Below are 23,459 nucleotides of genomic sequence, written 5' to 3'. Positions count from 1 at the left end.
ACAAAGTGAAGTCATCTATATTTCCATGGCAGGAGAGCGGCTGGCACCGGTGCAGTCAGGCAGTAGCACCACGGCGCGCTGTATACCGGCGAGATATGTCCTGATGGTTGTACTGCGCTTCTCTATACGGTGACAGCATTGCAGGTACGGTCAGCCATGGGTGCTGGAGGTGGTGCTGCAGTCATTGTCCTCTAGAACCCCCTTTGTGCCCCTAAAAGCGCAGGCCTCGCCTCTTCAGATCCGCCTTGGCCTCACTGATCTGAGCTTGCAGCTCGCGGGCGGCCTCCTCGCAGTCATTGAATGTGGCCACGCGGTAGCCAACAGTCGCCAAAGAGTAACAGCCAAACACAACCAGCAGGTAGATGGGGAGCGGCCAAACAACCTCCCAGCATGCCCTGGGCATAGCCACGCCAAGAAGGTCAAAGGTCAGGGTCACCCAAACTCCACCGAGAAGACTCAGGCTCAGCAGCCACTCCACAAGCTTAGTCATCTCCAGCCCTGCAAAAGATGGGGAACAAAATGAGTGCACCCCTATACAGCCCCCCTCCCCATACAGTGTAAGGAGAGGAGCCACTATAATCACACATTACACCCCCCGTACAGTATAATTAGAGGAGCCCCCTATAATCACACATTACACCCCCCGTACAGTATAATTAGAGGAGCCCCCTATAATCACACATTACACCCCCGTACAGTATAATTAGAGGAGCCCCCTATAATCACACATTACACCCCCCCGTAAAGTATAATTAGAGGAGCCCCCTATAATCACACATTACACCCCCCGTACAGTATAATTAGAGGCGCCCCCTATAATCACACATTACACCCCCGTACAGTATAATTAGAGGAGCCCCCTATAATCACACATTACACCCCCCCGTACAGTATAATTAGAGGAGCCCCCTATAATCACACATTACACCCCCCCATACAGTATAATTAGAGGAGCCCCCTATAATCTCACATTACACCCCCCCCCCGTACAGTATAATTAGAGGAGCCCCCTATAATTACACATTACACCCCCCCCCCCGTAAAGTATAATTAGAGGAGCCCCCTATAATCACACATTACACCCCCCCGTACAGTATAATTAGAGGAGCCCCCTATAATCACACATTACACCCCCCCGTAAAGTATAATTAGAGGAGCCCCCTATAATCACACATTACACCCCCCGTACAGTATAATTAGAGGCGCCCCCTATAATCACACATTACACCCCCCGTACAGTATAATTAGAGGCGCCCCCTATAATCACACATTACACCCCCGTACAGTATAATTAGAGGAGCCCCCTATAATCACACATTACAACCCCCCGTACAGTATAATTAGAGGAGCCCCCTATAATCACACATTACACCCCCCCGTACAGTATAATTAGAGGAGCCCCCTATAATCACACATTACACCCCCCGTACAGTATAATTAGAGGAGCCCCCTATAATCACACATTACACCCCCCCGTACAGTATAATTAGAGGACCCCCTATAATCACACATTACACCCCCCCGTACAGTATAATTAGAGGACCCCCTATAATCACACATTACAACCCCCCGTACAGTATAAGTAGAGGAGCCCCCTATAATCACACACACTACAAACCCCCCGTACAGTATAATTAGAGAAGCCCCCTATAATCACACATTACACCCCCCCCCGTACAGTATAATTAGAGCCCCCTATAATCACACATTACACCCCCCCGTAGAGTATAATTAGAGGAGCCCCCTATAATTACACATTACACCCCCCGTACAGTATAATTAGAAAAGCCCCCTATAGTCACACATTACACCCCCCCGTACAGTATAATTAGAGGAGCCCCCTATAGTCACACATTACACCCCCCGTACAGTATACTTACAGGAGCCCCCTATAATCACACATTACACCCCCCCGTACAGTATAATTAGAGAGCCCCCTATAATTACACATTACACCCCCCCGTACAGTATAATTACAGGAGCCCCCTATAGTCACACATTACACCCCCCCGTACAGTATAATTAGAGGAGCCCCCTATAATCACACATTACACCCCCCGTACAGTATAATTAGAGAAGCCCCCCTATAGTCACACATTACACCCCCCCGTACAGTATAATTAGAGGGGCCCCTATAGTCACACATTACACCCCCCCGTACAGTATAATTAGAGGGGCCCCCTATAGTCACACATTACACCCCCCCGTACAGTATAATTAGAGGAGCCCCCTATAGTCACACATTACACCCCCCCGTACAGTATAATTAGAGGAGCCCCCTATAATCACACATTACACCCCCGTACAGTATAATTAGAGGAGCCCCCTATAGTCACACATTACACCCCCCCATACAGTATAATTACAGGAGCCCCCTATAATCACACATTACACCCCCCGTACAGTATAATTACAGGAGCCCCCTATAATTACACATTACACCCCCCGTACAGTATAATTAGAGGAGCCCCCTATAATTACACATTACAACCCCCGTACAGTATAATTAGAGGAGCCCCCTATAGTCACACATTACACCCCCCGTACAGTATAATTACAGGAGCCCCCTATAGTCACACATTACACCCCCCGTACAGTATAATTAGAGAAGCCCCCTATAGTCACACATTACACCCCCCCGTACAGTATAATTAGAGAAGCCCCCTATAGTCACACATTACACCCCCCCGTACAGTATAATTAGAGGAGCCCCCTATAATCACACATTACACCCCCCGTACAGTATAATTACAGGAGCCCCCTATAGTCACACATTACACCCCCCCGTACAGTATAATTAGAGGAGCCCCCTATAATCACACATTACACCCCCCCCCATACAGTATAATCAGAGGGGCCCCCTATAATCACACATTACACCCCCCCGTACAGTATAGTTAGAGGAGCCCCCTATAATCTCACATTACACCCCCCCGTACAGTATAATTACAGGAGCCCCCTATAGTCACACATTACACCCCCCCGTACAGTATAATTAGAGGAGCCCCCTATAATCACACATTACACCCCCCCGTACAGTATAATTAGAGGAGCCCCCTATAGTCACACATTACACCCCCCGTACAGTATAATTAGAGGAGCCCCCTATAATCACACATTACACCCCCGTACGGTATAATTAGAGGCGCCCCCTATAATCACACATTACACCCCCCGTACAGTATAATTAGAGGAGCCCCCTATAATCACACATTACACCCCCCCGTACAGTATAGTTAGAGGAGCCCCCTATAATCTCACATTACACCCCCCCATACAGTATAATTACAGGAGCCCCCTATAGTCACACATTACACCCCCCCCGTACAGTATAATTAGAGGAGCCCCCTATAATCACACATTACACCCCCCCGTACAGTATAATTAGAGGCGCCCTGTGAGGCAAATCCCGGGATATGAAGATGAATTATGACTCCAGTCATAATCCCTCATCACTCCCTGGCAGTGCCCCCTCCCTTCTTGTTCTCAGTGTTCCACTTACACCTCCATGGCCATGTCCTGTGATATGGAGATGAGGTGGTGTGGGAACAATGGACACAGGATGACTCCCTGCCGTCACCCTGTAACAAGAGTTGTATCTCATTAGCAAGGCTATGGAACTAGCTAGACAGAACGACTCCAGTAAAAAATGGTTCATATCTCGCAAGCCATATTTCCGATAAATATGGCAACCATAAAAATGGTGTCTCCGCATGCGGACGATGCCGGCACACCCTTTTTATGGGAGCAGGACATTGGGAAATGCCCCAGGCGTGATAATCAGCCAATGGGGAACTGGCAGACAGGTCATGAGTCCCCTCGTTCTGTAGCTAAATTCATAACTGTCACAATGAGAGCATTGGCGTCCGCCTACGACGCTCCCAGGCAAAGTTATGGCCCATATTCCATGTTGGGATATTGTCCATAACTCAAGCCAGGGGTGGAGCAGTGCTCCCTGTGAGGTCACGAAGGTAGGAGGGGACCTGGATCTGCCCAGGTTGATAACCCTACTTCGGCCATTTTCCAGTGTTCTTTCGCTGGGGGTCACGTGCAGGAAACATCTGTGGGAGTTCCTAGAAACCTGGTCTACAGCGCCCCCCTGTGGCCAGACGCACAAGGTAACTGATTGAATTGCATACCTGTTGTAAACCATGCTTTATCTGTAACTGTACTCTGACATATGTATATTCTGTAGATTCCCTATTGTATATATTGTAGTTTCTAGTGTGCTTTAGGCTGATTAAATTATATAATTAATCTTGGGCTGTTCTGTTATCTCGATCTTGAATCCCACGTCTGTGTGTTCGGCTAATAGTTACCGTAAATCGGTTGGTGGCAGCGAATTGTGCCAAGGATTATTGTGGGGAGGCCAGTGAGATTCGGGGAGATTTTATATATTCCGCCCGCGGAGGTCGGGGGAATATATACCTTACTCTCACCGGGGACCCTTCAATAATCGGCATAAGTAGTATAGCGGCCTCCTTGCTTATGGTCGGGCAATTCCATAATTGGCCTGACTATAAGAGGGGCGCTAGAGAGCGCGTCACGTGCTCTGTCTGTCGGTCGGGAGGTATAAAGGAGGGGTGACCCCCACTTGTTACCCCCCGATTGTGACGTACTGGTAGCCAGCGCGGGGGATTTCTGAGTGACCCCCCCGGTGGTTTGTGACATATTGGTGGCATAGCGGTGGGATCGAGATAATAGTGTGTGTGAGTGTGAGACCCATACTCCCAGACACTAAAGACTGCCTGCAGCAGCTGTGGCTGCTGGGGTCTTCAGACCAGCTCAACACTAGAGTGTCAGAGTGCAGATACTGTAAGGTGTGTGGAGGCATCAGGTGTCAGTTCTGTGTCAGTGACCAAAAGTCTGCAAGAATGGCTGATGGCACCAGGAGCAGAGCTATGCAACTGGCCAATGCTAAGGCAGGAGCCGAAGAGAGGGAGGACGGTGCTGTGGACAGTAATGAGGAGGTTGCCCACGAGTCCTCCAGGAGCTCGACGCCAGAAAACAGCTCTGCAGAGGACATTGCACAACCTAGCAATTATGGACAAGATGAGGAGCAGCTCACCCAAGGGTCCTCAACGAGCCAGATGCCAGCCCTCCGCTCTGCAATGGACAGTGAAGCACCAGGCTCCGCAGCGGGCCGCAGATCACCACGTGCCATTCCACCGAGCCTGGGAGGCTCGGATAGCCTTCTTCAAATGGCTATGGCCCTTCTCCAGGCTGGAGACCAGAAGGGCTACAAGGAACTCCTGGCAGAGCGCAGGGCAGAGCGGCAGGCAGCGCGTGATGCTGAGGCTGCGGAGCGGCAAGCAGCGCGTGAAGAGCGCCAGGCAGAGCGTGAGGCTGCGGAGCGACAGGCAGACCGTGACTACCAGCTGCATCTAGCCAAGCTCCAGCCCTCATCAGCCACACGTGACCTTCAAGACACCAAACTTCCAAAGGTCCGTGTTGAGGACTTCCCAGTGCTGGAGAAGGATGGAGACTTGGACTCTTTCTTGACTGCTTTTGAACGGACTTGCTTGCAGCACCATCTGGACAAGGACCAGTGGGCCAAATACCTGACCCCCCGTTTAAGGGGTAAGGCCCTGGAAATCCTTGGGGACTTGCCTGCTGAGGCAGATCAGGGCTACGACACCATCAAGCGGGCCCTGATCCAACAGTTCAACCTCACTCCGGAGTCCTACCGCAAGAAGTTCCGGACCCTGCAGAAGGGACCAAAGGACTCCTGGGCTGACCACCGGCGGGCACTTGCCCGAGCTGCCGACCACTGGACCCAAGGCCTGCAGCTTTCCACCGGACCAGAGATCCTGGACTTGTTCATCACGGAGCAACTCTTGTGGAACTGCCCTGAGGATCTCCGCCAGTTCATCCGAGACCAGAAGCCAAAGGGGTCCACGGCTACAGCTGCCCTTGCCGATGACTACACCAACAACCGGGCCCCTGAGGCCAGGAGAGCGGCCACCAGCAGCACCTGGAGAGGGGGTAAGATGAATTCTGCGACTGCCCCACCTGCCCCTAGACTGCAGGGGGTGTCCCCCTCAACTCCCCTCTCCAGGCCCGTGGCGGAACCAAGACGGTGCCACCAGTGCAACCTACCTGGACACTTCAAGGCCATGTGCCCTCAGCGTCCCAAGGCCCCGGCTCCGTCCCCGTCCCAAGGGCCGCCCAAGGTGTATTGTGTGGGTGGGGGTGGTGGTAGGTCCCTGGACAGCTTCCAACCTGTCACCGTCGGCCGGTCTGTGACCATAGGACTGCGAGACAGCGCCTCGGAGGTGACTCTGGTGCGGCCTGAGATGGTGTCCCCCCAAGACTTGATCCCTGGAAAAACCCTCGCTGTCTCCGGGATTGGAGGCATTGACCCGGCGCTGCCTGTTGCTGACATTTATGTGGACTGGGGCGCAGGGCGAGGGGTGAGGGAGGTGGGGGTAACTGATCGGATCCCTGCAAACGTGCTACTTGGGACAGATTTGGGGCAGATAACCTCCCAGTTTGGGCCCCCACCAAGGGCTGAACCTTCAGCCCGTACTGACATGACTCCTGACAATGTTAATGTGTTATCTATGAATGATGTAAGGGAGGAGGGAGTGAACTCTGATATTTCTGCTTGCATAGACACCATAGACACACACACAGCTGCAGCTGTGACAGGGGAGGGGGTCAGAGAAAGGTGTGACAATGCCTCTACAAGTAATCAGCCTGTGAGCTGGGATCTGTTGCCCTCTGCAGGGATAAGCAGAGAGCAGGGTGCTGCAGGGGGAGGACCAGTGTGTGGGGTGGGGGCTACCACAGCAAAGGTGCGGTCCCCAGAGATTTCACAGCGGGGTTCTGTTGCTGCAGGAGGGGAACAGGCAGGTGAGATTGGGGCCGGTCCAGGAGCGGAAGTGCTCCCAGGTAAGATCTCGGTGCATGGTTCCCCCACAACCGGGGTGTCAGGAAGCCAGGTAGGTCTGCCTGAACCGGCGACTTGGTCAGGAACGGAGGAGGAGCAGGCACGACCCACGGTCGCAGCGGCTGTGGCCGCTGTCACCCGCAGTGGGAGTGCTGGAAGCCAAGGGGCCTCCCGGAGGTCCGATAGCTCTTCCCCTTCTGACCAAGTGGCAGCCGAGTCAGGTGGAGGCCAGGACACAGGTCCCGGGGTACTGACCGAAGATGTGACCGTCTCGTCGATTCTGGCCACATCTAGTCAGGGGTTTCAGGCAGCGTTAGAAGCTGACGACAGCCTGAAAGCTCTTAAGGAGCAGGCGGCACAGCCTCCCTCGGACTCGGACCCGGAGCGAGTGGTCTGGGACCAAGGACGGCTGTACCGGGCCACGGTCCAGCAGGGTTCACCGGACGCGTGGCCCAGGGACCGACAGTTGGTGGTACCCTATCCGTTCCGGACGGAGTTGTTGCGGATCGCACATGAGATTCCGATGGCCGGACACCTAGGGATCGCTAAGACCAAGGCCAGGTTAAACCAGCATTTCTACTGGCCAAAAATGGGGGCCGATGTGGCTGCCTACTGCCGTTCGTGTGAAACCTGTCAGAGAGTGGGGAAGGCGGGGCCACACCCCAAAGCCCCACTAGTATCTCTGCCAATCATCGATGAGCCTTTCAGGAGGGTGGCTGTGGATCTGGTCGGCCCGCTGGCCATCCCCAGCAGCTCCGGGAAACGCTTCATACTGACGGTAGTGGACTATGCCACCCGGTACCCAGAAGCAGTGGCCTTGTCGTCCATTCGGGCTGACAAGGTGGCCACCGCATTGCTGGAGATTTTCTCCCGAGTGGGTTTTCCCCAGGAAATGCTCACTGACCGGGGGACCCAATTCATGTCCCAGCTGATGGAGGCCCTCTGTAAGCAAGTCCAGGTGCGACATCTGGTGGCCAGCCCGTACCATCCACAGACTAATGGCCTGTGCGAGCGGTTCAATGGCACCTTAAAGCAGATGCTTAAGATGTTGGTCGACTCCCATGGGCGTGACTGGGAGCGGTATCTCCCACACCTGTTATTTGCTTACCGGGAGGTTCCACAGGCCTCAACAGGATTCTCACCGTTTGAGCTCCTGTACGGGCGACGTGTGCGGGGCCCCCTGGCTCTGGTGAAAGAGGCTTGGGAAGGGGATTTGGCCACCCCTGGAGTGTCGGTTATCGAGTATGTCATGCGCTTCCGGGACAAAATGCAGGCCTTGACGCAACTGGTACACGACAATATGGCTCAAGCCCAGGCCGATCAGAAGCGTTGGTACGACCAGAACGCTTGTGAGAGGACCTACCAAGTGGGTCAAAAGGTGTGGGTACTGGTCCCCGTACCACAGGACAAGCTTCAGGCAGCCTGGGAAGGCCCATACCTCGTGTACCAGCAGCTCAACCCTGTAACGTACCTGGTCACCCTGGACCCTGCCCGTGGAAGGTGGAAGCCCTTCCATGTGAACATGATGAAGGCACATCATGAGCGGGAGGCATGTGCGCTCCCCGTGTGCAACCTGCCCGAGGAGGGAGAAGCGGAAACCCTCTTGGATATGCTAGCCCAGGTTAGGGCAGGCGGATCCATTGAGGATGTGGAGGTTGGCCACCAGCTCTTGGAAGACCAACGGTCCCAGCTGTGGGCCACCCTCCTCCCCTTCCGGGGGTTGTTTACCAACCAGCCCGGAAGGACTGACTTGGCTGTCCATCACGTGGACACTGGGGATCATCCCCCGATCCGGCGTTCAGCATATCGGGTCTCCCTGGAGGTGCAGCAACACATGCGCCAGGAGATTGACGAGATGCTGAAGCTGGGGGTGATCCAGGCATCCAACAGCGCTTGGGCCTCGCCGGTAGTCCTCGTCCCTAAGAAGGACCGAACCACTCGGTTCTGCGTGGACTACAGGGGGCTCAATGCGGTCACGGTCGCCGATGCGTACCCAATGCCACGCATCGATGACCTGCTCGATCAGTTGGCCGGGGCTCAGTACCTGACCATCATGGATCTGAGCCGGGGATATTGGCAGATCCCCCTGACTCGCAAGGCCAGGGAACGCTCTGCCTTTATTACCCCATTTGGACTGTACGAGTCCACGGTGATGCCATTCGGGATGAGGAATGCCCCTGCCACTTTCCAGCGGATGGTCAACACCCTGCTCAAGGGACTTGAAGGGTACGCGGCCGCGTACCTGGATGACATTGCCGTCTTCAGTCCCACCTGGGAGGACCACCTAGAGCATCTAGCACAGGTGCTCAGGCGGATCCACCGGGCAGGTTTGACCATCAAGCCGGGAAAGTGTCAGCTGGCCATGAGCGAGGTCCAGTACCTCGGTCACCGGGTAGGTGGGAGAACACTGAAGCCCGAGCCTGAGAAAGTGGAAGCCATCGCATCCTGGCCCACCCCCAGGACCAAGAAGCAGGTGATGTCCTTCTTGGGGACCGCTGGGTACTATAGGAGGTTTGTTCCATGCTATAGTAGCCTGGCAAAGCCCTTGACGGACCTCACCAAGAAGAAGCTGCCCTCTGCAGTCGATTGGACAATGGACTGCGAGACAGCCTTCCGGGCCCTAAAGGACGCCCTGTCCAGCCCGCCCGTGCTACAGGCAGCCGACTTCACGCGGCCGTTTGTAGTACAGACCGACGCCAGTGACTTCGGCCTCGGTGCGGTGCTCAGCCAGGTGGACTCTGCGAGCCAAGAGCACCCAGTCTTGTACCTGAGCAGGAAGCTGTTACCAAGGGAAGTTGCCTATTCCACGATGGAGAAGGAGTGCCTGGCCATAGTGTGGGCCCTGCAGCGTCTGCAACCCTATCTATACGGGCGCCACTTCATCGTGGAGACGGACCACAATCCCCTCAGCTGGTTGCACACCGTCTCTGGGACGAATGGGCGATTGTTGCGATGGAGCCTTGCGCTCCAGCAATACAACTTCACCATTCGCCACAAAAGGGGCCGTGACCACGGTAACGCAGACGGGCTGTCCCGACAAGGAGAGGTCGCTGGACGGGCGCACGGGGGAACACCGGAGTGTGCTGCCCCCTAGCGCCCTCAAAAGGGGGGAGGTGTGAGGCAAATCCCGGGATATGAAGATGAATTATGACTCCAGTCATAATCCCTCATCACTCCCTGGCAGTGCCCCCTCCCTTCTTGTTCTCAGTGTTCCACTTACACCTCCATGGCCATGTCCTGTGATATGGAGATGAGGTGGTGTGGGAACAATGGACACAGGATGACTCCCTGCCGTCACCCTGTAACAAGAGTTGTATCTCATTAGCAAGGCTATGGAACTAGCTAGACAGAACGACTCCAGTAAAAAATGGTTCATATCTCGCAAGCCATATTTCCGATAAATATGGCAACCATAAAAATGGTGTCTCCGCATGCGGACGATGCCGGCACACCCTTTTTATGGGAGCAGGACATTGGGAAATGCCCCAGGCGTGATATCAGCCAATGGGGAACTGGCAGACAGGTCATGAGTCCCCTCGTTCTGTAGCTAAATTCATAACTGTCACAATGAGAGCATTGGCGTCCGCCTACGACGCTCCCAGGCAAAGTTATGGCCCATATTCCATGTTGGGATATTGTCCATAACTCAAGCCAGGGGTGGAGCAGTGCTCCCTGTGAGGTCACTAAGGTAGGAGGGGACCTGGATCTGCCCAGGTTGATAACCCTACTTCGGCCATTTTCCAGTGTTCTTTCGCTGGGGGTCACGTGCAGGAAACATCTGTGGGAGTTCCTAGAAACCTGGTCTACAGCGCCCCCCTGTGGCCAGACGCACAAGGTAACTGATTGAATTGCATACCTGTTGTAAACCATGCTTTATCTGTAACTGTACTCTGACATATGTATATTCTGTAGATTCCCTATTGTATATATTGTAGTTTCTAGTGTGCTTTAGGCTGATTAAATTATATAATTAATCTTGGGCTGTTCTGTTATCTCGATCTTGAATCCCACGTCTGTGTGTTCGGCTAATAGTTACCGTAAATCGGTTGGTGGCAGCGAATTGTGCCAAGGATTATTGTGGGGAGGCCAGTGAGATTCGGGGAGATTTTATATATTCCGCCCGCGGAGGTCGGGGGAATATATACTTTACTCTCACCGGGGACCCTTCAATAATCGGCATAAGTAGTATAGCGGCCTCCTTGCTTATGGTCGGGCAATTCCATAATTGGCCTGACTATAAGAGGGGCGCTAGAGAACGCGTCACGTGCTCTGTCTGTCGGTCGGGAGGTATAAAGGAGGGGTGACCCCCACTTGTTACCCCCCGATTGTGACGTACTGGTAGCCAGAGCGGGGGATTTCTGAGTGACCCCCCCGGTGGTTTGTGACACGCCCCCTATAATCACACATTACACCCCCGTACAGTATAATTACAGGAGCCCCCTATAATCACACATTACACCCCCCCGTACAGTATAGTTAGAGGAGCCCCCTATAATCACACATTACACCCCCCCGTACAGTATAATTAGAGGAGCCCCCTATAATCACACATTACACCCCCCCGTACAGTATAATTACAGGAGCCCCCTATAATCACACATTACACCCCCCGTACAGTATAATTAGAGGAGCCCCCTATAATCACACATTACACCCCCCCCGTACAGTATAATTAGAGGAGCCCCCTATAATCACACATTACACCCCCCCGTACAGTATAATTAGAGGAGCCCCCTATAGTCACACATTACACCCCCCGTACAGTATAATTAGAGGAGCCCCCTATAATCACACATTACACCCCCCCGTACAGTATAATTAGAGGAGCCCCCTATAATCACACATTACACCCCCCGTACAGTATAATTAGAGGCGCCCCCTATAATCACACATTACACCCCCGTACAGTATAATTAGAGGAGCCCCCTATAATCACACATTACACCCCCCCGTACAGTATAATTAGAGGACCCCCTATAATCACACATTACACCCCCCGTACAGTATAATTAGAGGAGCCCCCTATAATCACACATTACACCCCCCGTACAGTATAATTAGAGGACCCCCTATAATCACACATTACACCCCCCGTATAGTATAATTAGAGGACCCCCTATAATCACACATTACACCCCCCGTACAGTATAATTAGAGGCGCCCCCTATAATCACACATTACACTCCCCCGTACAGTATAATTAGAGGAGCCCCCTATAATCACACATTACACCCCCCAGGACAGTATAATTAGAGGAGCCCCCTATAATCACACATTACACCCCCCCGTACAGTATAATTAGAGGACCCCCTATAATCACACATTACACCCCCCCATACAGTATAATTAGAGGAGCCCCCTATAATCACACATTACACCCCCCCGTACAGTATAATTAGAGGAGCCCCCTATAGTCACACATTACACCCCCCCGTACAGTATAATTAGAGGAGCCCCCTATAGTCACACATTACACCCCCCGTACAGTATAATTAGAGGGGCCCCCTATAATCACACATTACACCCCCCCGTACTGTATAATTAGAGGAGCCCCCTATAATCACACATTACACCCCCCCGTACAGTATAATTAGAGGAGCCCCCTATAATCACACATTACACCCCCCGTACAGTATAATTAGAGGAGCCCCCTATAATCACACATTACACCCCCCCGTACAGTATAATTAGAGGAGCCCCCTATAATCACACATTACACCCCCCGTACAGTATAATTAGAGGAGCCCCCTATAATCACACATTACACCCCCCCGTACAGTATAATTAGAGGAGCCCCCTATAGTCACACATTACACCCCCCCGTACAGTATAATTAGAGGAGCCCCCTATAGTCACACATTACACCCCCCCGTACAGTATAATTAGAGGAGCCCCCTATAATCACACATTACACCCCCCGTACAGTATAATTAGAGGAGCCCCCTATAATCACACATTACACCCCCCCGTACAGTATAATTAGAGGAGCCCCCTATAATCACACATTACACCCCCCCGTACAGTATAATTAGAGGGGCCCCCTATAATCACACATTACACCCCCCCGTACAGTATAATTAGAGGAGCCCCCTATAGTCACACATTACACCCCCCGTACAGTATAATTAGAGGAGCCCCCTATAGTCACACATTACACCCCCCGTACAGTATAATTAGAGGAGCCCCCTATAATCACACATTACACCCCCCCGTACAGTATAATTAGAGGAGCCCCCTATAATCACACATTACACCCCCCCGTACAGTATAATTAGAGGAGCCCCCTATAGTCACACATTACACCCCCCGTACAGTATAATTAGAGGAGCCCCCTATAATCACACATTACACCCCCCCGTACAGTATAATTAGAGGAGCCCCCTATAATCACACATTACACCCCCCGTACAGTATAATTAGAGGAGCCCCCTATAATCACACATTACACCCCCCCCGTACAGTATAATTAGAGGAGCCCCCTATAATCACACATTACACCCCCCCGTACAGTATAATTAGAGGAGCCCCCTATAATCACACATTACATGTCAGTTACCGGGGAGACGCGATTTCTGCTTTATTTCCGGGTAGGCGCAGTCACGTGATGGTCTGTAGGAGAAACAGAAGGCATTATGGGAGATGCAGTTTTCCTGTTTTTTTCTTCGCTGCCCAGAAAAGTCGCCGAAAGGACACGTGACCCGTCACTACATTTACCTCTCAGCCATAGCTGGAAGGCGCAGCGGGGGCGTGGCCTGTGCCTCTATATACACGGGGCGGCAGCGGCTCCCTGCACTGCAGTGCCTGGCGCTGTCTGTCTGTTCACAGTAGCTCTCCAAATATGCGCGGTGTGTCTCCCCATGTATACTCTCCCTGTACACACGGTGTGTCTCCCCATATACTCTCTCTGTACACACATACGGTGTGTCTCCCCATGTATACTCTCCCTGTACACACATACGGTGTGTCTCCCCATGTATACTCTCCCTGTACACACATACGGTGTGTCTCCCCATGTATACTCTCCCTGTACACACATACGGTGTGTCTCCCCATGTATACTCTCCCTGTACACACATACGGTGTGTCTCCCCATGTATACTCTCCCTGTACACACATACGGTGTGTCTCCCCATGTATACTCTCCCTGTACACACATACGGTGTGTCTCCCCATGTATACTCTCCCTGTACACACATACGGTGTGTCTCCCCATGTATACTCTCCCTGTACACACATACGGTGTGTCTCCCCATGTATACTCTCCCTGTACACACATACGGTGTGTCTCCCCATGTATACTCTCCCTGTACACACATACGGTGTGTCTCCCCATGTATCCTCTCCCTGTACACACACATACGGTGTGTCTCCCCATGTATACTCTCCCTGTACACATACAGTGTGTCTCCCCATGTATACTCTCCCTGTACATACATACGGTGTGTCTCCCCATGTATACTCTCCCTGTACACACATACAGTGTGTCTCACCATGTATACTCTCCCTGTACACACATACGGTGTGTCTCCCCATGTATACTCTCCCTGTACACACATACGGTGTGTCTCCCCATGTATACTCTCCCTGTACACACATACGGTGTGTCTCCCCATGTATACTCTCCCTGTACACACATACGGTGTGTCTCCCCATGTATTCTCTCCCTGTACACACATACGGTGTGTCTCCCCATGTATACTCTCCCTGTACACACATACGGTGTGTCTCCCCATGTATACTCTCCCTGTACACACATACGGTGTGTCTCCCCATGTATGCTCTCCCTGTACATACATACGGTGTGTCTCCCCATGTATACTCTCCCTGTACACACATACGGTGTGTCTCCCCATGTATTCTCTCCCTGTATACACGATGTGTCTCCCCATGTATACTCTCCCTGTACACACATACGGTGTGTCTCCCCATGTATACTCTCCCTGTACACACATACGGTGTGTCTCCCCATGTATACTCTCCCTGTACACACATACGGTGTGTCTCCCCATGTATACTCTCCCTGTACACACATACGGTGTGTCTCCCCATGTATACTCTCCCTGTACACACATACGGTGTGTCACCTCATGTATACTCTCCCTGTACACACGGTGTGTCTCCCCATATACTCTCCCTGTACACACATACGGTGTGTCTCCTCATGTATCCTCTCCCTGTACACACATACGATGTGTCTCCCCATGTATCCCCTCCCTGTACACACATACGGTGTGTCTCCCTATGTATACTCTCCCTGTACACACATACGGTGTGTCTCCCCATGTATACTCTCCCTGTACACACATACGATGTGTCTCCCCATGTATCCCCTCCCTGTACACACATACGGTGTGTCTCCCTATGTATACTCTCCCTGTACACACATACGATGTGTCTCCCCATGTATACTCTCCCTGTACATACACACGGTGTGTCTCCCCATATACTCTCCCTGTGCACACATACGGTGTGTCTCCCCATGTATACTCTCCCTGTACACACATGCGGTGTGTCTCCCCATGTATAATCTCCCTGTACACACATACGGTGTGTCTCCCTATGTATACTCTCCCTGTACACACATACGATGTGTCTCCCCATGTATCCCCTCCCTGTACACACATACGGTGTGTCTCCCTATGTATACTCTCCCTGTACACACATACGATGTGTCTCCCCATGTATACTCTCCCTGTACATACACACGGTGTGTCTCCCCATGTATCCTCTCCCTGTACACACACATACGGTGTGTCTCCCCATATACTCTCCCTGTACACACTTACGGTGTGTCTCCCCATGTATGCTCTCCCTGTACATACATACGGTGTGTCTCCCCATGTATACTCTCCCTGTACACACATACGGTGTGTCTCCCCATGTATACTCTCCCTGTACACACATACGGTGTGTCTCCCCATGTATACTCTCCCTGTACACACATACGGTGTGTCTCCCCATGTATACTCTCCCTGTACACACATACGGTGTGTCTCCCCATGTATACTCTCCCTGTACACACATACGGTGTGTCTCCCCATGTATACTCTCCCTGTACACACATACGGTGTGTCTCCCCATGTATACTCTCCCTGTACACACATACGGTGTGTCTCCCCATGTATACTCTCCCTGTACACACATACGGTGTGTCTCCCCATGTATACTCTCCCTGTACACACATACGGTGTGTCTCCCCATGTATACTCTCCCTGTACACACATACGGTGTGTCTCCCCATGTATACTCTCCCTGTACACACATACGGTGTGTCTCCCCATGTATACTCTCCCTGTACACACATACGGTGTGTCTCCCCATGTATACTCTCCCTGTACACACATACGGTGTGTCTCCCCATGTATCCTCTCCCTGTACACACACATACGGTGTGTCTCCCCATGTATACTCTCCCTGTACACACATACAGTGTGTCTCACCATGTATACTCTCCCTGTACACACATACGGTGTGTCTCCCCATGTATACTCTCCCTGTACACACATACGGTGTGTCTCCCCATGTATACTCTCCCTGTACACACATACGGTGTGTCTCCCCATGTATACTCTCCCTGTACACACATACGGTGTGTCTCCCCATGTATACTCTCCCTGTACACACATACGGTGTGTCTCCCCATGTATACTCTCCCTGTACACACATACGGTGTGTCTCCCCATGTATACTCTCCCTGTACACACATACGGTGTGTCTCCCCATGTATGCTCTCCCTGTACATACATACGGTGTGTCTCCCCATGTATACTCTCCCTGTACACACATACGGTGTGTCTCCCCATGTATTCTCTCCCTGTATACACGATGTGTCTCCCCATGTATACTCTCCCTGTACACACATACGGTGTGTCTCCCCATGTATACTCTCCCTGTACACACATACGGTGTGTCTCCCCATGTATACTCTCCCTGTACACACATACGGTGTGTCTCCCCATGTATACTCTCCCTGTACACACATACGGTGTGTCTCCCCATGTATACTCTCCCTGTACACACATACGATGTGTCTCCCCATGTATCCCCTCCCTGTACACACATACGGTGTGTCTCCCTATGTATACTCTCCCTGTACACACATACGGTGTGTCTCCCCATGTATACTCTCCCTGTACACACATACGATGTGTCTCCCCATGTATCCCCTCCCTGTACACACATACGGTGTGTCTCCCTATGTATACTCTCCCTGTACACACATACGATGTGTCTCCCCATGTATACTCTCCCTGTACATACACACGGTGTGTCTCCCCATATACTCTCCCTGTGCACACATACGGTGTGTCTCCCCATGTATACTCTCCCTGTACACACATGCGGTGTGTCTCCCCATGTATAATCTCCCTGTACACACATACGGTGTGTCTCCCTATGTATACTCTCCCTGTACACACATACGATGTGTCTCCCCATGTATCCCCTCCCTGTACACACATACGGTGTGTCTCCCTATGTATACTCTCCCTGTACACACATACGATGTGTCTCCCCATGTATACTCTCCCTGTACATACACACGGTGTGTCTCCCCATGTATCCTCTCCCTGTACACACACATACGGTGTGTCTCCCCATATACTCTCCCTGTACACACTTACGGTGTGTCTCCCCATGTATGCTCTCCCTGTACATACATACGGTGTGTCTCCCCATGTATACTCTCCCTGTACACACATACGGTGTGTCTCCCCATGTATACTCTCCCTGTACACACATACGGTGTGTCTCCCCATGTATACTCTCCCTGTACACACATACGGTGTGTCTCCCCATGTATACTCTCCCTGTACACACATACGGTGTGTCTCCCCATGTATACTCTCCCTGTACACACATACGGTGTGTCTCCCCATGTATACTCTCCCTGTACACACATACGGTGTGTCTCCCCATGTATACTCTCCCTGTACACACATACGGTGTGTCTCCCCATGTATGCTCTCCCTGTACATACATACGGTGTGTCTCCCCATGTATACTCTCCCTGTACACACATACGGTGTGTCTCCCCATGTATTCTCTCCCTGTATACACGATGTGTCTCCCCATGTATACTCTCCCTGTACACACATACGGTGTGTCTCCCCATGTATACTCTCCCTGTACACACATACGGTGTGTCTCCCCATGTATACTCTCCCTGTACACACATACGGTGTGTCTCCCCATGTATACTCTCCCTGTACACACATACGGTGTGTCTCCCCATGTATACTCTCCCTGTACACACATACGATGTGTCTCCCCATGTATCCCCTCCCTGTACACACATACGGTGTGTCTCCCTATGTATACTCTCCCTGTACACACATACGGTGTGTCTCCCCATGTATACTCTCCCTGTACACACATACGATGTGTCTCCCCATGTATCCCCTCCCTGTACACACATACGGTGTGTCTCCCTATGTATACTCTCCCTGTACACACATACGATGTGTCTCCCCATGTATACTCTCCCTGTACATACACACGGTGTGTCTCCCCATATACTCTCCCTGTGCACACATACGGTGTGTCTCCCCATGTATACTCTCCCTGTACACACATGCGGTGTGTCTCCCCATGTATAATCTCCCTGTACACACATACGGTGTGTCTCCCTATGTATACTCTCCCTGTACACACATACGATGTGTCTCCCCATGTATCCCCTCCCTGTACACACATACGGTGTGTCTCCCTATGTATACTCTCCCTGTACACACATACGATGTGTCTCCCCATGTATACTCTCCCTGTACATACACACGGTGTGTCTCCCCATGTATCCTCTCCCTGTACACACACATACGGTGTGTCTCCCCATATACTCTCCCTGTACACACTTACGGTGTGTCTCCCCATGTATGCTCTCCCTGTACATACATACGGTGTGTCTCCCCATGTATACTCTCCCTGTACACACATACGGTGTGTCTCCCCATGTATTCTCTCCCTGTATACACGATGTGTCTCCCCATATACTCTCCCTGTACACACATACGGTGTGTCTCCCCATGTATACTCTCCCTGTACACACATACGGTGTGTCTCCCCATGTATACTCTCCCTGTACACACACACGGTCTGTCTCCCCATGTATACTCTCCCTGTACACACATACGGTGTGTCTCCCCATGTATACTCTCCCTGTACACACATACGGTGTGTCTCCCCATGTATACTCTCCCTGTACACACATACGGTGTGTCTCCCCATGTATACTCTCCCTGTACACACATACGGTGTGTCTCCCCATGTATACTCTCCCTGTACACACATACGGTGTGTCTACCCATGTATACTCTCCCTGTACACACATACGGTGTGTCTCCCCATGTATACTCTTCCTGTACACACATACGGTGTGTCACCTCATGTATACTCTCCCTGTACACACGGTGTGTCTCCCCATATACTCTCCCTGTACACACATACGGTGTGTCTCCTCATGTATACTCTCCCTGTACACACATACGGTGTGTCTCCCCATGTATACTCTCCCTGTACACACATACGGTGTGTCTCCCTATGTATCCTCTCCCTGTACACACACATACGGTGTGTCTCCCCATGTATACTCTCCCTGTACACACACATACGGTGTGTCTCCCCATGTGTAACTCTCCCTGTACACACGGTGTGTCTCCCCATATACTCTCCCTGTACACACATATGGTGTGTCTCCCCATATACTCTCCCTGTACACACTTACGGTGTGTCTCCCCATGTATGCTCTCCCTGTACACACATACGGTGTGTCTCCCCATGTATACTCTCCCTGTACACACATACGGTGTGTCTCCCCATGTATACTCTCCCTGTACACACATACGGTGTGTCTCCCCATGTATCCTCTCCCTGTACACACATACGGTGTGTCTCCCCATGTATACTCTCCCTTTACACACATACGGTGTGTCTCCCCATGTATCCTCTCCCTGTACACACATACAGTGTGTCTCACCATGTATACTCTCCCTGTACACACGGTGTGTCTCCCCATATACTTTCCCTGTACACACATACGGTGTGTCTCCCCATGTATACTCTCCCTGTACACACATACGGTGTGTCTCCCCATGTATACTCTCCCTGTACACACGGTGTGTCTCCCCATATACTCTCCCTGTACACACACATACGGTGTGTCTCCCCATGTATCCTCTCCCTGTACACACACATACGGTGTGTCTCCCCATGTATACTCTCCCTGTACACACATACGGTGTGTCTCCCCATGTATACTCTCCCTGTACACACATACGGTGTGTCTCCCTGTGAAGATGTAATTTACCCTCTCACTGTATATGCTGTACAGATTCCTATTTCAAGCTGGGTTCATTGTCTTATTTGAACTACTTCTGTGTACATTTCTATTGTTGTAGGTAATCACCCCCCTAAAATGCAAGGTTATATCCTCTTGAGGCACTTCCATCCCTGGGAGTAGGGGGAGGTGGGCCTAGAGTCCAACTAGTGTAAACTCTGCTTACCTGGGAGATTCAGGCAGAGTGAGCTGAAACTTGAAGGGAGCAGGAGCTCCAGCCTGTGTGGCTGTGGACACGGACGGAGCTAGGCCTGTGTGGCGGCCCGTGGGATTGTGTGGAACTCTTTGGACTACTGTAAGGACGATTGCTTTGTAATCCGGTCCGAGGATTGTCGGGAAGGGCCCCCGAATCTGTTTTACGTGGACTTATCGTGTGCTGTTCCAGTGTTCTTGTGAATAAATCTGTTGGATCGTTCCTCGGCCTGTTGTCTCTCCTTGCTCTGCTGTACACCCCGTCACACTCCCCATGTATCCTCTCCCTGTACACACATACAGTGTGTCTCACCATGTATACTCTCCCTGTACACACGGTGTGTCTCCTCATATACTCTCCCTGTACACACATACGGTGTGTCTCCCCATGTATACTCTCCCTGTACACACATACGGTGTGTCTCCCCATGTATCCTCTCCCTGTACAAACACATACGGTGTGTCTCCCCATGTATCCTCTCCCTGTACACACACATACGGTGTGTCTCCCCATGTATACTCTCCCTGTACACACATACGGTGTGTCTCACCATGTATACTCTCCCTGTACACACATACGGTGTATCTCCCCATGTATACTCTCCCTGTACACACATACGGTGTGTCTCCCTATATATACTCTCCCTGTACACACATACGATGTGTCTCCCCATGTATCCCCTCCCTGTACACACATACGGTGTGTCTCCCTATGTATACTCTCCCTGTACACACATACGGTGTGTCTCCCTATGTATACTCTCCCTGTACACACATACGGTGTGTCTCCCCATGTATACTCTCCCTGTACACACTACGGTGTGTCTCCCCATGTATACTCTCTCTGTACACACATACGGTGTGTCTCAATATGATTACTCTCCCTGTACACACATACGGTGTGTCTCCCCATGTATACTCTCCCTGTACACACATGCGGTGTGTCTCCCCATGTATAATCTCCCTGTACACACACATACGGTGTGTCTCCCCATGTATACTCTCCCTGTACACACATACAGTGTGTCTCCCCATGTATACTCTCCCTGTACACACATACGGTGTGTCTCCCCATATACTCTCCCTGTACACACATACGGTGTGTCTCCCCATGTATACTCTCCCTGTACACACATTCGGTGTGTTTCCCCATGGATACTCTCCCTGTACACACATACGGTGTGTCTCCCCATGTATCCTCTCCCTGTACACACATACGGTGTGTCTCCCCATGTATACTCTCCCTGTACTCACATACGGTGTGTCTCCCCTTGTATCCTCTCCCTGTACACACACATACGGTGTGTCTCCCCATGTGTAACTCTCCCTGTACACACGGTGTGTCTCCCCATATACTCTCCCTGTACACATATATGGTGTGTCTCCCCATATACTCTCCCTGTACACACTTACGGTGTGTCTGCCCATGTATGCTCTCCCTGTACACACATACGGTGTGTCTCCCCATGTATACTCTCCCTGTACACACATACGGTGTGTCTCCCCATGTATACTCTCCCTGTATACACGGTGTGTCTCCCCATATACTCTCCCTGTACACACATGTGACGGGGTGTACATCAGAGCAAAGAGAGACAACAGGCCGAGGATGATCCAACAGGTTTACTAACAGGAATACAGGAACAGCACACGACAAGTCCAAATAAAACAGATTCGGGGGCACCTCCCGATAATCCAAAGTGCCAGATCACAACGTAATAGTCCTTTTCAGAGTCCCAGAAATCCCACACAATCCACTGGACGCCACACAGGCCTAGCTCCGTCCGTGTCCACAGCCACCCAGGCTGGGGCTCCTGCTCTCTTCAAGTTTCAGCTCACTCTGACTGAATCTCCCAGGTAAGCAGAGTTTACACTAGTTGGACTCTAGGCCCACCCCCCCCTACTCCCAGGGATGGAAGTGCCTCAAGAGGATACAACCTTGCATTTTAGGGGGTGATTACCTACAACAATAGAAATGTACACAGAAGTAGTTCAAATAAGACAATGAACCCAGCTTGAAATAGGAATCTGTACAGCAAGATACACCTCCCCCATAGCCCATCATCACAACCTGTCCCCCCTTTTTAATAAGTGAGTATGCCACGAGGTCTACACAGACCTCTGGCCATCTCACTTACGTCCATGTTGCTCAGCTGTGAATAGTCTATGGTTCTTCTGGCTGGGACAGTCCATCACCATTCTGGTGTTGGCTTCCACACTTGTATTGGATGGAAAAGGTGTAGGTAATCCCCTGTAGAGCGATAGGGTTGGAAGGACAAGGTTCCTTTTGTGTATTCCCTCACTCAAACTCTGCTTTCTGCACCCACAAATCGGCATTGTACATCTCCCACATCATTGCCTAGGAGCATGTCTGCAGGAAGACCACCCATCACCCCAACCACACATCGCCTGACCCCAAAACCAAAGTTCAGATCCACAGTGGCTGTGGGAATAGTCCTCCATTGTCCACCAGCCAGTTCAATAACAATCCCAGGTCCTCTATGGATTGCCTCAGGCCGAACCACTCGGGGATCAGCCAGTGTGAGGAAAGCACCCGAGTCACAAAATCCAACAAGTCTCTGTCCATCCAGCACAACCTCCTGCAAGTGCTTACCTCGATGAGCAGAAGTCGTCATAACTGCGGGTCGCACCCCGTAAACTCCTGGTGGTGCAACATGGGGGGCTGAGTCACTAGGCCAGTCCTCACATAACGGTGCCACATCTTCCTCCATGGCACTGGGCTGTAAATAATTAACAATCCGATTGGGTGTAGGATCAGTCCTCATTTGAACAGCTGGGCAGGAGACTTGCCGATGCCCTGGCTGTCCACATTGATAGCATCTGAGCTGGGTCTCCCTCCATCCAAGGCGTCCTCTTGGGTAAGGGGTAGGGGAACTTGGAGGCCGGCTCCCACCTGAAGGTGCTGTAGGGGTTTGAGGATGATTCCTCCATGGCCTGGCTGGGCATGAGGCCTGCAAATGCCCGGGATGCCTACAAACATAACACCTGCGCTCTGTTACTTCCTCTCCCCGGCGTATTCCA

The 23,459-nt window shown here is 51.7% G+C and overlaps 1 protein-coding gene across 2 annotated transcripts; it reads right to left on the bottom strand.

Moving 5' to 3' along the window:
• On the bottom strand, nt 1-13,548 carry DPM3 (dolichyl-phosphate mannosyltransferase subunit 3, regulatory). 2 transcript variants are annotated; one of them, XM_075330885.1, is made up of 2 exons: nt 13,449-13,548; nt 1-498 (listed from the first exon to the last, which is right to left on the bottom strand). In XM_075330885.1, the coding sequence occupies exon 2, from the start codon at nt 488-490 to the stop codon at nt 212-214; it is 279 nt and encodes a 92-aa protein (XP_075187000.1). In that variant the 5' UTR covers nt 491-498; nt 13,449-13,548; the 3' UTR covers nt 1-211. The 2 variants fall into 2 exon arrangements, with proteins under 2 accessions (XP_075187000.1, XP_075186999.1); XM_075330884.1 differs by having other exon boundaries at nt 13,438-13,487.
• Between the last annotated feature and the right edge of the window lie 9,911 nt (nt 13,549-23,459).

The sequence above is a fragment of the Anomaloglossus baeobatrachus genome, chromosome 12, assembly GCF_048569485.1.
Source record: "Anomaloglossus baeobatrachus isolate aAnoBae1 chromosome 12, aAnoBae1.hap1, whole genome shotgun sequence".
NCBI classification, from domain to species: Eukaryota; Metazoa; Chordata; class Amphibia; order Anura; family Aromobatidae; genus Anomaloglossus; species Anomaloglossus baeobatrachus.
The sequence above is the reverse complement of the archived record's forward strand: the minus strand, read 5'-3'. Positions and strand labels throughout refer to the sequence as shown.

Coding starts and splice junctions, on each gene's coding strand:
- DPM3 (XM_075330885.1), bottom strand. CDS start 490: ATGACTAAGCTTGTGGAGTGGCTGCTGAGCCTGAGTCTTCTCGGTGGA.